General features: G+C 40.8%; 1 protein-coding gene and 1 long non-coding RNA gene across 2 annotated transcripts in view; one reads left to right on the forward strand and one right to left on the reverse strand.

Moving 5' to 3' along the window:
* The window catches only part of LGR5 (leucine rich repeat containing G protein-coupled receptor 5), a 96,947-nt gene extending 93,785 nt beyond the window's left edge, over positions 1-3,162 (forward strand). The window contains exon 18 of the mRNA XM_072879504.1: positions 1,714-3,162. Coding sequence (XP_072735605.1) covers positions 1,714-2,804 — 1,091 coding nt within the window. The 3' untranslated portion in view covers positions 2,805-3,162. The remainder of the gene's footprint in view (positions 1-1,713) is intronic.
* Positions 3,163-6,201: 3,039 nt separating this feature from the next.
* Positions 6,202-15,682, reverse strand: LOC140659682 (uncharacterized). The gene is made up of 3 exons (XR_012045195.1): positions 15,264-15,682; positions 7,322-7,452; positions 6,202-6,534 (listed from the first exon to the last, which is right to left on the reverse strand). It is a non-coding gene; the product is annotated as an uncharacterized lncRNA (long non-coding RNA).
* Positions 15,683-16,242: the final 560 nt, after the last annotated feature.

Genomic DNA, 16,242 nt, shown 5'->3' on the forward strand with positions numbered 1-16,242 from the left:
TACAATAATATAAAATTTTGCATTGAAGTCCAAAAAACTATTCAGCTACTAAATTCATCTATGAGTGTAACAAAAGTTTTACCTAGTCCTCAAGCAGATCCTCACTCCAGGCCCCTTTTCACAGGAATTGATCCCCTTATCAAGGGAATGAGAGAGCAAAGACTCTGTTCTACCAAGACACACATGATAAAGGGGAGCAGAATCTTTGCTTGCTCAGTCTTTTGCAAAGCTAAAGTAATTCTTCTGAACTTCACTGAGTTATTCTACACTTGAGCTTCTTGAACAACACACAGTTTAGTTCAATGTCTAGGAAATACCAAACACCACTGTATTGATGTACACAGTCCATCACAAAGGACCCCCAGCACTGTCCTTTTCTTTATAGAATAGTGCATCCCTGGCTTCGCAGTGTGGCAGAAAGGAAAAAGAAATACATGGATTGAATTGCAAAGCTGCTGAACTGCAAAGCTACAGGCCACCAATCCCACTGAAAGTTTCCTTTAAGGCAGGGAAAGAAACATGTCTTTGGAAGGTCGCTTCTAGCTTTAACAGCTGTGGTCATAAGTTTTGCTTGCTTGATTCAGCAAACACTTTCTCCAGCCATTCTTTCATTGTGAAACATGAACAAAAAAGCCCAAGTGACAACTAGTACTTCAGCATTCATTCCAAGCCAAGATTCTTGTTTGTAACAGCAAATAATAATAAATTTTTTAAAGTTATGTAAAGGGGAATAGAAAAAGCAGGAAGAAGCCAAAGAATTTAGAACCATTTGACCATCACATATTCTCCTATGGCCTAAATATAACTACTGAGTTCACAAAAACGTCGCTGTCTTCAAGGTAAGTTATCACCAGACCCCAGAGAAAATTTAGCTTCCATGCTGATCTTTCAAATGGTATCTTAGAAAAACTTGCAAACTGATAAAATAAATGCTTACACCTACTTGATGGCAACAGCTGTAGCCCTATGAAGCGCATCTCAGCTGTGAGGTTTGTGTCTTCATGGAGAAGCACAGAGCACTGTGAAGGACTTGCTTTGAGAGAGCATATGTGGCTCATACCAAGATAAATAATGTTTCTCAGACTGCAGAGCATTCAGCTTCAACTGCACAGCATATGCACCTCAGTTCTGTGAGAATACACAGCAGGCTTCAATCATAATGACCTGACTTCAGCCACAGGTCATCAGAAGCCCCTCCAAAAAGGCAGCACTTCCAAATGAAAAGACAGCCTCAATTTTCTTGGACTGTGTAATGGCATGCTATAAGGTAGCCGAAGTTTATCTGTCCATATTCATTACATCCCACTTCACGAGGACTCATTAGCAACCTGTCCTAGTTTAGTGAGAGGTATCTTTTTCAGCTTTTTTCACACACTGACAAACATCACAGCATTTCTTGAAACTACAGACTGGACATTCACGTTGCACTTGTACTGCTAGGCCCAAAAAGAAACCCATAGACTATTCAGGTTGAGAGGCAAAGACTCATATGCACCAGTAATGCAACATGCAACATGCGTTTAGCAGCATGTTATCAAGGTCTCAGATTACTCCAAAGGAAGAGCAAATTTCCAGCTCCCCTTTTGGACTGAAATTCATTGCTTGGCTGTGCTACGAACATGCAAGAAGCATGAAATTTAATGTCTTAGAAAGCGCAAAATTATTTTTTAGTTTACATGGGCTTCCCCTGCCCTTTTTATTTTGTCATTTCAGGTCCCTTCAAACCATGTGACCATCTGTTTGGTAGCTGGCTGATCAGAATTGGAGTGTGGACCATAGTGGGTTTGACCTTTATTTGCAATGCACTGGTGTCTGCTACAGTTTTCAGATCTCCATTGTATATGTCCTCCATAAAATTTTTGATCGGTTTAATAGCTATTGTAAATGCCTTGATGGGTCTGGCCAGCGGAGTACTGGCTAGCGTGGATGCATCCACTTTTGGTAGCTTTGCTCAGTATGGAGCACGGTGGGAAAGTGGAATCGGTTGCCAAATAACTGGCCTTCTCTCCATTTTTGCTTCAGAGGCTTCCATTTTCCTCCTTACCCTAGCTGCACTTGAACGTGCATTCTCTGTAAAGCAGGCTACGAAGTTTGAAACAAAATCCTCCATTGCTAGTGTAAAAATTGCCATTTTCTTTTGCTTTATATTGGCACTAATCATTGCAGTGATACCACTCCTCACTGGGAGTGAGTATGGGGTTTCTCCGCTTTGTTTACCACTACCATTTGGAGAACCCACTGCTATGGGCTATACGGTAGCACTAGTATTGCTGAACTCCCTTTGTTTTCTGGTAATGACTATTGCTTATACAAAGCTGTACTGCAGTTTAGAAAAGGGAGAACTAGACAACATTTGGGATTGCTCTATGGTCAAACATATAGCCTTGCTACTTTTTACTAATTGCATTCTTTATTGCCCTGTGGCCTTCTTATCTTTTTCCTCCTTACTAAACCTCACTTTTATCAGCCCAGAAGTGATTAAATCAATACTGCTAGTGATTGTCCCACTGCCTGCATGTCTAAACCCACTCCTTTATATACTTTTCAATCCACACTTTAAGGAGGACTTGGGAAGTCTGCGAAAACAAACTTTGTTATGGAGGAGATCAAAACATGCTAGTCTGATCTCTGTGAATTCAGAAGACATAGAAAAACAATCTTGTGACTCAACACAAGCACTGGTAACCTTCACAAGTGCCAGCATATCATATGATATGCCTATCAGCAATTCACTAATGCCATCGTCTTATCAAATGACAGAAAGCTGCAATCTTTCATCAGTTGCATTTGTTCCATGTCGCTAGTTTCAGTAGCAGTACAGAAAATATCTATGTTTACAAAACTTTTAATCCCGAAAGTAAGTATGGATGTGTGCATACAAGCTAGAGAATGCCTCTGAATTATTGTTACACACATCAGAAAACAGACAATGACAAAACTTGCAGCGGGCTGAAAATCCAGTACTTGAGCCTTCTCAGCCTGCTTCTGAAATGCTGGGATGAAGAGAGAAACTGAAAGCTGCTGCAGTTTGTGCAGTTGTATCAGCTGCTCTCTTAAAGTAGCACTACTCAGAAAGGGCATCAGTTGGTCAAGAGCAAAAATAGCATGTTAAATTAGTAAGCTTTTTTCCAAAGCATCACCTGATACAGTTTGTTTTCAAGGGTTGGGGCTTTTTTTCCTGTTTATTGTAATTTGGTTTTAATAATAGTTTTTCAGTGCCATGATTGTTTTTATAAGCATCTGTGTATGGCCCTCATTCAGCAAGGTATCTAAATGGAAGAGTAGTCCTGTTCAAGTCCTAAAGGTTGCTGCAGAATAGACTTTGGTGAAGTTCCATGTTTGATAAAGCTGATTTAATAGTTTAACTGGCATTGGGTTTGGTTTTTAGCAGTCATCTGACTTGACAAAGCATTTTAAATTGTCAGCTAAACCTGCAAAATTAACATGGTGTGAAAGAAGTTAATCAAGATCCTGTTAAGCACTTAAAAAGTAATTGTAAATGGCAAGCCATTGTCACATGGATATTTTTCTGGTGAGGTTCTGCACAGTTTGGTCCTGAATTGCTAGCATGCTAGTAGAATTACTCCCAGAATTACTGCTGATAAAATTGGCAGATGACTCATAGAATCTGAGGATGGAAAACACTACCTAGAAAGTCATCAATACAAAAAGACTGGCATGCTGAGGGCAATTAAAGGACACCAAAGGCACTGACACAGAAACATTCATTTAAGGTAATTTGTCTAGGAACAAAAACTGTAGTCCTGCTCATGGCATGATCTCTGTCCTGTGAAACAGTGATTCTGGAAAGCTTCTAGTTCATGGTCCCTAGTCAGTTGAAGATTTAGAGGCCACTGTGTCCTTTTGGCTAAGGATAGGTAGGAACAGGAGTCACTTCACTGAAGTAGGAGTGAAGAGGTTGTATGATCTGTGTTCTTAGCGCTGATGCAAGCACTACTGGGATATTTCAAACAGTTCTTGCATTCACATGCTGTAAAGAACATTGTGAAATGGAAAAGGATATGAATATCATAAATTTAAAGCAGCTTAAGAAAGAAGTGATTTGATCACAGTTTATAAGTAGCTACTTCTGGGAAACAGAAGATTGAGAGCAGAGGACTACTCATTCAAGAGGAGAAGAATCTGGTAAGTGACTGGAAGTTGACATTAGGGATATGCAGCATAGAAATAAAGGTGCAGATTGTTGACAGTGATGGTCATTACCTAGTGGTACTATCTGTCACCAAAAATCTCTAAATTCAAATTGGATATATTGCCAAAAAAGGTATTGGAGCAGCTATTGGAATTCAGGGACTTCTGATGGCTTTTGTTTAGGAAAAGGTTAGATTAGATTAACACTGAGTTAGTCTCTGGCTTTAAATCTGTTAATACCTTGCTGAATCAAGGCATGTATGTTTACACACCAGAAGCATCCCAATTAGAAAAGAGACTTCAGGTCTTTGCCAAGTCTACTGTCAAAATATCTCAGACAACAGAGCTACCTTTACTTCCCTAGTATATCAGTCTTTGACCTTGGCCAAGCCATCAGGGGATATTCCAGTATTCTTTTCTCAGAGCTGGCACCTTTTGCTCGAGTGAGCTGATCATTTAAGACATGAAAATGCACAAATTTACTTTTTTTTGTTGTTAAAAATAGCTCCCTGAGGAGTAACATTTAATAGCCCAGTACTCACTGCTCAGTTAATGGCCACTCGACCTCCAGGTGAATTTTTTAACATTACCAAGGTTAGGCTAGCCCAGTAATTAAGGTAATCAGTTACAGATGATCTCTGTTGTTCATCTGTTACTGTATATAAAACTTCCTGGGACTTAAAGGACAGATTTTCACAATTAAGAATTTGTTGCCAACAATGGATATGCCTTGATTTTCTTGTCCATTCACACTGGCATATTTTTAGTTTTCAGTTACAGATGGCATCAGTTGACTTTGGCTGACATGTTCATCCTTCAGGAAAAAAAAATGAACCCATGCCGAAATTATGTATGATAAAGTCAGCTGAGTACTTATCTTAATCCTTTATCTCTTGTGGCTTTTGAAGCAGTGCAGCATACAGCTGGAGAATGATTCCTGAAACTGCTTTGGATTAAACAGAGGATCAGTCAACCATTGCACAATACCTATTACCATGTTTACTTAGCTTTAATTTAACTGGGGTCCATCTGTGCTGCACTGCTTAATGTCAGTGAAATTCCTTTCAGCTCGCTATATTTAAGAAGTTTGTAAAGTGATTTGAGAAGCAAAGTAATGTTATAATTCTAAAGACTAGTTAAAGAAAGCTTCTTTTATCAGAACTTTTTTAGCTTGCAGAAAGTCCTAAAGGCTTTGTGTCTTATTTTTATAAGCATGTTTGAAATATTTTGATCAGATACTTTAAACTTGAAATTGTTAAAATTCATTTAATAGATTTTTAAAGTAAAATGTGTAAATATAGAACTGTATTTATTATTACAGTGAAATGCAACCACAGTAAAGGACATGAGATTAAGCCCTGTACAGTTTCATATTGATATTTGCTATATTTTCTGCTCATATATATTACTAAATTCATTATCTGTAAATAATATAATGTAAATGTGTAGTGATTGTAAATAGTTGACATGCTTTCTTTTCTATCAGTGTTCCAAACATATGTAAGTTGTAATAAAATGTGACTACACAGTAAAGAGCATTTAATCAGGACCTAACACCTCACAAAATGGCGTCCATCCTCAATTAATCCTTCCCAAGTTATTGTAATACTTACACTAACCTCCCTAGATGTCTGAAATGCTTGGCAAAGTATAAATTACAGGTTGCGTGCTCTCATTAGGTGCCCAAGGAGAAAAAAAAAAAAAGAATAGAGTTTCATTTCAACACAGACTAAGTCTTTTACCAAAACTTCACTCACAGACCCTTATGAACAGATCCTGCTCCCTGTGCACACTGTTCATATCACAGTGATGACCGCTCACGATTGCCACATGTGAGACTGGCACCTCCGACCGTGTGACAAGGACATGCATCAGGTCAGGCGATGAACGTGCATGAGTTACCAGCAGGCTTCAGACCATATTGGACCACATAAGAGATGAGGTTCTGCTGCACTAGGCTTCTTCTTCTGGTGAGACAGCAAATTCTCCCACATGCTTCCTTATTTTCTCTCCAATCCCTTATGTAGCAGATGAAGCAGGTCAGGGGATTACCAAACAGCTGGCAAAGTTCATCTGATACATGGCAGAGAGGCAGTAGCACCATCATGTATGAAATGCATAGGATGCAGATGCTAAGGGCAAATGAAAGGTGGGGCCTAAAACATGGGACTTGGCAAGCATCAGGTTGCTCAGGCTGCACTAGAAGTTACAGCTCAGTTGAATTAAAGACAGGCAGCAGCTAAGCAGAGTCATGTCATCATCTAGGCATCAAGGAAAGGCGAGACAGTGGATACATTCCTGTTAGGAGGGACTGCAGCACAGGACAGTTACGTGTGCTTGGTCTTTCAGAGAGTGTGATTGTAGGTCATTTCTGTGGAGTACCTGAAAGAAAGAGGTAAAATACCAGTGAAGTAAAAACTCTGAGAAAGCAATTGTTTAGTCAGGAATTCACTCCATGTGGTAAGTAACAAATCACAAAGATTAAAAAAAAAGAAAGTAAAATGATGGTACATGCAAATTGATTTTAGCAGGGAGTGTGCAGGTTCTCAGCATAGATAAGGATGCTAGAATGGATGGGGTCATTTCAGCCAGAAGGGCCAGTGGAGAAGAAGTAATTTTGGTGGGTGAGTTTCAGAATAGTCTTACTGAGGTGGGACAGACCAGCAGTGAATGGGGATGAGAAAGGCATTAATTATCTTTAGGAGGAAAAAACCAGAAGCATGACAAAGATAGCATAGGAAAGTGCATAAGCCAGGGAGGAGAGAGGGCTTCAAGAGACAGGATGCAAACAGGGACAGAGTTTTATGGGCTATTAAGAAGGGTGGTGGAGTTTTGTGAAGGATGAAGAGGTCAGAGTGGATACAAAAGGATGGAAGCAGTGTGATGGCTGAGGAGACTGAAATGGGAAGAAAACTGGCAGTGAAGATGCTTTCACATGCACTTATTTGCACCAGACAGTGTAAGCAATATTAGAGCTGGGGGCCATAAGGGAGAAGAATGAAATTGTGTTATTTGAGGAGGGAAATACTACGGCTTGAACATAGAAGGGAAAGAGAATAACTACAAAGGAAGAAGGAGCTGGTTAGTGAAAGCCTCAGTGCAGAAGGGAAAAAGAGGCATCAAGATTATACATCTTGGTATGTAGAAGAAAGATTTTTAACTTATGTACCAAATAGTGAGTGGTAGTGCCTGTGGTCACAACTTCGGTGTTCTGGGCAATGTACTATCACACATAAGTATAGGTGACTTCTCCTTTGAAGCACTCATGCCACAGAGGTGTAGTGTTACCTGCAATAACAACTGAAAGAGAGTTTACTGCAAGCTCATGCGATGGTTATTTAGAGCAGACAGAGCATGCCACCTGCTCACTACTCTGGCACACTAGATACATTACTGGGTTTTATCTGGGAACTCGGTCCTCAGGGAAGTTGCAGATACATGAATGACCAAGGAAAAAGAGCTAGTTGGAGATAAAAGTGGAAGCTATAAAGAAGATGGGATCACCTGTAAGAAAAATGGATGGGGATAAAAGCCAAGCCTTAGCAGACACTAGCAGAGAAGCACAGAGAATGACGCTGCAGGAGAAATGCTGCATCAGCTGGCTATGCAGCTTCAGACCTTGTTCCCAAAATGGGGGAGAACATCCCTGGGTAATCTGGTGGTCATACTTGATCTCAAATTGAGACCAGCCACTTGCACAGTCCTTGCTGTTGCTGCTGCTCCATGTTTGCTTTCTGCCTTAGTGGCCTACATATACTAGACAGCAAGAAAGCTGCTGCCGCACGAAGTATCAAACTATCTCCTATCTGTATCGTCTGTAATAGCAATTTCAGCTTTATAGAATTGGGCACCACTTATTTCCTCTGACTGTTGTATGAAACACTGGAACAATAATCTTATAATCAGACATTTCTCTGTCATCAGTTTAGGTGGCTGTATGAAAGTTAAGGTCTTGCTGAAAACCTCATTACTTAACCACTTCAGAAAGGCTCAAATAATTAAAAATGTTTGTAGTAAAATTAATGTTCTTCCTTCGGGAAAGCACTGGAAGACAAGGAAGTGGAGACGGAAGAGTAAGAACATGAATATGGGAAAGCTAACAATAAAGGACCAGAACTGGGATCACAGTAGCAACGACAACAGTGTTAGAGAATCCTTTCCAGAACCATGAGGCACAGTAATTGTGCAGATGCTCAGGTGCTGCAGAACATAGCTCTCAAACTCTGGCAGAGCTGCACTGCTTCCACCAGCAAAGGATGGACCAGCATCTCCACCAACCACAATAAGCACCTTATGTTCTCTTTCAATAACATGTGCCAACCAAGGGTCAAATCTGTCATTCTGCAACAATGTTATTGTAAAAAATAATGTGGGTATTATTGTATATTATCTAAACTAAGCCTAGGAAATTGATTCAACTCTTTATCTGTCTTTGCTTGAACAGAGTACCAGCTACATGAGGTTAGAAATTTTAAAGAAAAATGCAAATTTACCCGTGCTAATAAATAAAGTAGAAGGAATTCCATGTGTTATACCTAATACTTGCAAGCGTACTGGAAAGAAAAGGCAGCATCACCATTAAGAACATCTTGTTCACATAATGAGAATCACAGACTTGTGCTCCAGTGACTCTGGAGACATAGGAAATATGAGTATGTTCCCTCCATAAAACAATTTGTTGTGGCATTGTCAAAATTATCTAAGGATCCGATCTCAGTCATAGGAAAAAACAAACATTAAGAATATTCCTCTTGAGAGCTGGCCCACAGCCAGGATTTCTAAAAAACTCAGTCACAGACAAAGAGTCCACTCAAAATCCCTATTTAATCTTTTCACAGGTGGCAACATTTTCCACTTGTCAAGCAAAAAATATGCTTCATTAACAAGGGAAAAAACTGTCCATCTGTGAATCTAAAGACTTCCACTAAGTATTATGCAACTATTATGTACCAAGAGTCTTCTCCAACTGGCCTTGAAAGTCTCAGGACTCCAAAACTAACACCTGAAGGAAGTTTCAAACATCTCCTTTTTTGTCTGGTGTCACTCTTGATATGTAATCACTGTTTTGACAGGTGTCTGCAGTTATTAATTTGGTTCCATGCATAACAACAGCTTCTCAGGACTATCTATAGACGTCACTGCAGTTATTATCAGCATTTCCAGTTTATGAACTGACCTTTTCCTGGAGGAAGGAGCTCTCCTGGCCTTCTAAGAAAAAAGTAACTGGGGAGATTGTTCTACTAAAACCAGAAGTTTTGTCTCCTGGAGGAAGTACCACAGCCTTCTGTGGAATCCTCCTAGGTCTCTTTTCTGGTTAACTATGAAAATGAACTCCAGAAAGTTTTGTGTGGCCAGGGAATGAATTCTAGGAGATTAAATCAGTCTTAAGTCTCCAACGTTAACAAATGCCTCAGCACATTTCTCCCTGAACATGGTCATCAGTCACCAAACGAAAGAGGAGCCAAAATCATTGTTCCAGGGAAGTACATAGAAGAGATGATTGATGAGAACATGTCTAAACCATGGCAAACTAGCCATGTGGAAGAGCCAGCCATCAGCATCTTAATTCATGAAGTGGGAAAATAGTTCCCTGATTTAATTGAATGCCCTACTGTGAGTGCAAAGTACGAGGAGTTTTGCGTTATTTGATACATACTTGTCCCAGTATACAGACAATCCTCCATAGTGTTGGATTTTCCCATGGGCTTTTTTTTTTCTTTTGTAGGTTTGGGCAACTGGTGATATTCTGGAGTTCGTGAGATTTCAGCATATCCCTCAATACTAAAGTGTAACTGCATATAAATTTTATACATGGATTTCTCTGAGCTGACTGTTCCTTAAGGAAACTGTCCATTGCTTGCCACTAGGGTAGCCATGGTTCCACACCTTTGCTCTTTTGTTTGGTGATGACATGGTATATTTGATACTTGTTAAATTCAGTGTGATGGATGAGCAAGGTGGAAGGCCCACTTGTAGAACTGAATGAGACAGAAAGACATTTCCTTAAAAATGGGGTTTATATACTTACCTCAAGTTTCACTTACAGCTGCCTGAAAATTGTAGGAAGCTTGAAGAAAACAATAAAACATCAAATTTTCCACTGGACTTGTCTCCATTTTGCAAACAAATTTAAGACCAGCCCACATCTATCTCCAGTCTGTGGAATATAGAGAGGCTTGAGATGCTCCAGCTGCCAGAATGGTCACGGCTTATGTTCACACTTGAAGATCTAAAATCCATTGTACTAGGTCCTACCCCAAAATAAAGACAATATAGCAAGTCAAAGTTTGCAAGACCTACCCTGCAAGAAACCATCTCAGTTCACAACGTTCAGGAACCGTCTTTAATCTAGCAACTTTCATTCTGACCCAATTTGCTAACTTATTATTTTAAAAGGCAAAATAGGACTACATTCATGAGAGTCCATTTAATGTCATTCAACTTCAGTATGAATTTCTTAAGGCCAGAGCCTAGTTATCCCCACCTTGGGCAGGATTTAGGCACTTCATTTACAATATAGTCTAACTCCAGCAACAACTCAAGTCAGTCGGAGTTTCCTGTTGGAGAACAGGAATCCCCATGTGCCTGTACAGAAACTCCCGTTCATATTTTAAAATGCTGTGATATGGTGAAATACCCTGACTGTGTAAGCCCAGTGAGGAGGGGACATCCTCAGAGAGTAAGGATGCCTTTTTGGCACTATCCCATTCATTTACTGCTCATTCTAAAATGCTGTCACCTTGAAGGCGGCTGTGGACAATTTGTCTACTCAGCCACAGATTCACCCAAATGCTCTGCTACCTTCCCGTTCATACAAAATCTGCTACTCTGGGTGACGCTGCTTCTCCACCTGCTTCTCTCTCCCATTCCTCTTGTGCTCCTGGCTAAGTAATACTCAAGATGTGCCTCTGGCACATCGGTTTAGATTCCAGAAGGCTTTGCAGTTTTGGGGAAATGCGCTCTTGCTTGCATTTATCCCAGTGAAGGGGACTCTATATCACCTCCTCGTTTCAAGTAACTTTCTTCCCAAACTACAGAATAATGATATTAATTACTAGAGGTGTTGATGGTGTAGCCTGTAAGTCTTGGTGTCCTGCACACATGGAAACAGTACCGTCATCAAGTCAGAATAGGCTGATGCAGAGGCAGTGACAGGAATTACCCAATCATACATTACACTAATATACAACTGTAGTCACAGGCCAGTCAATTGAAATGTTTTCACCTGCTTTTGTGGGCAAGTTTGCATTGCTACCTGCAAAGCCAGTCTAAAACCATTTCAGGGAGCCATGTACTCTGAGGAGATGAAGACCTTTTTCATTCTGTATTCATTTTAAGAATTTTAATTTTGTCTATGCACAGTGTTACAACTATTTAACTATGTCTCTCTGCCACCCTGTTTTTGAAGAATAAGATATAAAGAAGATCAGTCATAACATCTTAAATTTTCTCACTCTTCTAGCAAAGACCATTACAGTTGAGAAAATCATCTTAATAGGAAAATGAAGTGAGCAAGTAGGGATCCGCATGGAGGCACAGCACAGGGTCAAAGCTTGCAGAAACATGGAGTCCCCTGCATGGGTTAAAATCCTGAAATAATCTGCAAACTGCGTGACTAGAGAAAGCCAAGAATCAATCTACGGGGAGGGTTGTGGAGCACAATGGTGGTAAACTGATCCTAACTGGCTGGATAAAAGTGTTATTTGGGAAATAACCCCAGTATGCAAAACTGATTACTTTGAAAGGGAGATAGGTTATCAGGACCAGGGGCTAAGTCACATAATCGGGTAACTGCAACTAACACATCATGTCTACCCTTTGTGAGGATTATTCCTCTCTTATTGGAGGAGTACACTAGGAGAGAGAGCCATCCAATGCCTATGTTGTGAAACCAAGCACTTCGAAAGCAGAGGGAGTCAGATGACTCAGTTCTCACTGAGCTGATCTGGAAGTAACAGCAGCCTTGAAGACCTTACCAAGGAACAAAAATCTAACACCAAAACTTCCTCAGCCATGTGCAATGACCAGGCCCTTCTCTTGCTTCCTTTAACCAGAGCATTTTCCAACAAAGACATTGAGGGAACTATAACCATCAGGCTGTGCTGATGTGGTATGAGGGGAATATCTGGAGGAAACCTCAGCAATGATACCTATACCAAAAAAGCAATGGTGCTTCCTGTTGAGGAGGAAAGCAAAGAGGTCTGCATCAAATTGATCCTACTCCCGAAAGGGCCACGTGTGAAGACGGGAGCAGATCTCAGGTATGATCCAGAAGTACATGGTTTATCTATCTGAAAATTGGCAGACTTGAGTGATGTAATACACAGCCTTATTCTCTAGGCATCTGTCCTCCATAACTACCATCTCCCAAAAGAAAAGAGCAGCCCTCCTAGCATGCCATTTTTTGATGTAGTGCATGGTAATTGAGCTGCTTGTCACTACCTGGACATGTAAGTGTTCACTGTGAGATTTGTCAGCCTTATATTTTGAACAGCCTGAAAGTCCAACATGGACACAAAGCTTCTGCTCCCCTGGACACCCAGTCTTGCTCAACCTGGCCACCCAAGTGGGCTTCTCCATCCAGAGGGATGTATCCTATTCTGGAGGATGTGAGGAGCTAAAGACACCAAGTCCTGAGACATGGGGAAAGAGTATATATCTAAGGGACAATGACATTCTTGCTGAGCTGAAATAAGGCAATAAAGCACACAGGATGGAAGCATAGCTAGGAACACCTACAGCAGAGTTTGGCACGTGTTCAGTATCACGAAGACAAAGAGTCAATATGCTCTGTGAGAGAAAAATACCATTTCACTGTAGCAATTGGCAGGGAGGTGAAGTCAGGACAGGCTGGTAAGATCACCATGGGCCAGAAAGGTTGTCCAGTTATCTTAGCAAAATGGAGACTACAGGTCAGAGGAATATGCTTTTGGAGTAGATGTCTTCAGAGAACATGCCCCAGCTCTCCAGCCCGAGCCCTCGTATTGGAGGCTTTTGTCTGTGCAGTGAGTGGTGCCAAAGCATCTGCCCCAGGAAATGCCACCTCTGGAACTGGATTCAGCCTCCGTGGCTTCCTGAACAAGCAGCTTTGCAACTGAAAGTCCTGAGCCCTCCTTGCTCTAGGCTTAAAAGTACTGCAAGCAGAGCACTTGACGGAAATTTGCCCATCTCTAAGACAGCAAACACAGAGAGGTTGTATAGAGGTTGAGAGGTGGAATTTGGAAGAAAGACAAGAAAAGATAACCTTTGAAGAAGCTGGAGCAAAAGCATTTTAAAAGTCTCATAGTCACCAAGTGCCTCATTCCAAAAAGCAGCGAAGAGAAACTGAAATGGCAGTAGGCAAACTGCGTACGCACCCATGTGCTGGGCACAGGGGAGGACGGTACAGTACCCTTTATTGGAATTGCAAAAGGGGGAAGAAAGATCTCCAGTCTTAAATAAAGACATGTATGTGCATCCACAGTATGAGGCTATTTGTGGAGCATCAGTCAAAGAAAGAAGATAAAGATACTCATGCAGAAACAAAGCATTTCCATGAAAAAATTCATTAAAAAAACCATCTTTATACAAGGGTCAGTAGAAAACAAACAAAACAACAAATCATTGTTTTATTGGGTTCATCAAGTGTTAAGTTTGGTGAACTGACAAGCTATTGAAAATTCAAATACTTTTTTTCTTCTATTCACTCCGCTTAAATAGGAATCGGTGACACTAGCTTGTACAGAACTGAAATACAAGTCAAAGTAAATTACCAGTATTAATTATTTAGTTATATCCCTGAATACTGCTTTTCTACCTACAAGAATTGACAGGCTTTCCCTTGAAAAACATTCTCTCTCATTTTCCCATACTCTTGACACTATTCTTTACACAACACTGCTGGTGTACGTAGGCCTTTCCAAGTCTTTAGGCACTTTTTCCCTCCTCAGAGGGTTTTACAGCAGTAAGAAATCCATTTTGTGAGCCATAGGTGAACTGTTCTCAGTATCGATCTCTCTCTGCTTTTATTATTATCTGTGTTAGGAGAGCACTTTGGAGCTTTGGTCATGGACCATGGACTCATGGACCAGCATTCCACTGCTCTAAGCGCTGCATAAATACACAAGGAAAAAGGCTGCTTGGAAGCTCTCAGAGCTAAATTCTGAATGTAAGTAAGCATAAAGAGAAAGGGAAAAAATGGGTAAGAAAGCCCACAGGCCTTTCCAGTGTGGAATTCAGAGGCTTTGCAAGGACCTTGTGCACTTCAGTGGATTTCAGCAAGTTTTTATTTCCATACCAAATATTCCTTTTTGCACAGTGGAACTTCTCACGTTTGTAGGCAGTGAACTACAGCACAGTCCTAAAAACTGTTGCTTTATGGTAGAGTGAAGCATTTCTCATCCAATCTGGGACCTCATAAATGATACACTAGGTCTGATTTTTTTTTTTTTTTTAAGAAGGTAAATAAATGACAAACAATAGAGCCATTGTCCACTAAGTACCATTCTTACACCAAGAGCCTTTCATAATGACAGCAGCATCATAAAAGTGCTTTGATCTACAAAGGATCAAATATCTTTGTTTCCTATTAACATAACTTTCTTTCCCAATGGAGTACAGAGCATTTCTGATAATGGCACTCTATTAGGATAATTAGAAAAAGATTGTTCAGCTCTGTTTCCCCCTTAGAGCTCCCTGGCAAATTTCTCCTTTCGTGTCATTTAGATTTTCTACCCCAAATACCTCTGTCATAAGGAAAAAATTTAAAAGTTTCACATTTTATGGCTCAGCAGTTTAGGCTGCCAATGTGATGTTAACCAGCCATTAAAAGATTCTGAAGAAGGACCCAAACTGAAAATTAAGCCATCACCTTTTAAAAAAAAAATATTTTTTTTTAATGTGAGCAAGATTTTAGATAACTATGTCATAGATCTTGTAATAAGGTAGCAGGAATGTGCCTTGGGTTTATTTGCAAGGGAGGCATGAGAAAGCATTACAGGAAAAGCTTACCCCAAGGGATTTGAGGGTGTAATATGACCAGAAGCAGAATTCATGCGACAGATGACAGACAGAGGAAGACACTTGTTAAGAGAGTGTTCCCAGACATCCTATTGGAAAGCTAGATTTCTTACTTTGTCTTGCCGTGCGATACTCAGGCTTTTCCCTCTTCCATCAGAGATGTAGATCCGAGGTCGCCGGCAGTTAGGGCCAGCAGGAGAAAGTTGGTGTTGTTTCGCCAGGCACCTGGTGCCACCATGTGCCCAAGTGTGCCTCACTGCCGTTGTGAAACACATTTCCATTTTCAGTTTCTGGTTCAGTGAGCCATCCCTCTTCCGGAAGGTTCAGAAGGACAATTTGAGGAAAATCCCTGTGCAGATTTTGGGAACTCTGGCGGAAGGGACGCTCCCAGGCTCTCCCATGTTGGTGGTGGTGGAGGCAGGCACAAGGCTGGCAATGGGAGCCCTTAGGTGTCAACGGTTTTCCATCCAAAACACAGCATCCTTGATCAGCAAGATGGTTGCCAGTCATGGCAAAACACTTTTAACTGCAGAAAGGAAATAATCAATGAAGAGATCAACTGATAAAACTGATCAAAGGGCTCCAGCATTACAAGCGAAAAGGATCTCATCAGCCACGCTGGGGAAAGTTATGGCAGGAAAGCCAAAGGCACAGAAAACAGGCCCCAACCAAGCAGATCTGGGAAAACGGGGACTAGGAAATCACATCCAGAGGACTCTCATGTCCGTACAGAAGAATGGTCAGGAAATCAAGGAAATTAAGTGTATTGGGACTTTTGTTCATATTTATGCATTTATTATTCTATGAAAAGCACACGTTCCTGTTTGCTTCAACTGTCTAAAAAGGTGAGCTTTAAACCCAGAGTAATTGGAAGGCTGGAGATGGGACAGGATGTCCTGAACCTGTTGAAGTGTTACAGTTCCCGATTCCAAAGTCTTAAGGCACGTGAGACATTAGAAAGTCTGCTGGAGAAGCCAAGAAAACAGTCAACGCTGCAGCCCACCTTGACAACCCACGTGCACAACCTAAATACTGCATCCCAGCAAGTGTACAAGTGGGCAAATTACGGCAGGGATGTATGACAAGAGACTT

Source organism: Ciconia boyciana, chromosome 1, assembly GCF_034638445.1.
Source record: "Ciconia boyciana chromosome 1, ASM3463844v1, whole genome shotgun sequence".
NCBI lineage: Eukaryota > Metazoa > Chordata > Aves > Ciconiiformes > Ciconiidae > Ciconia > Ciconia boyciana.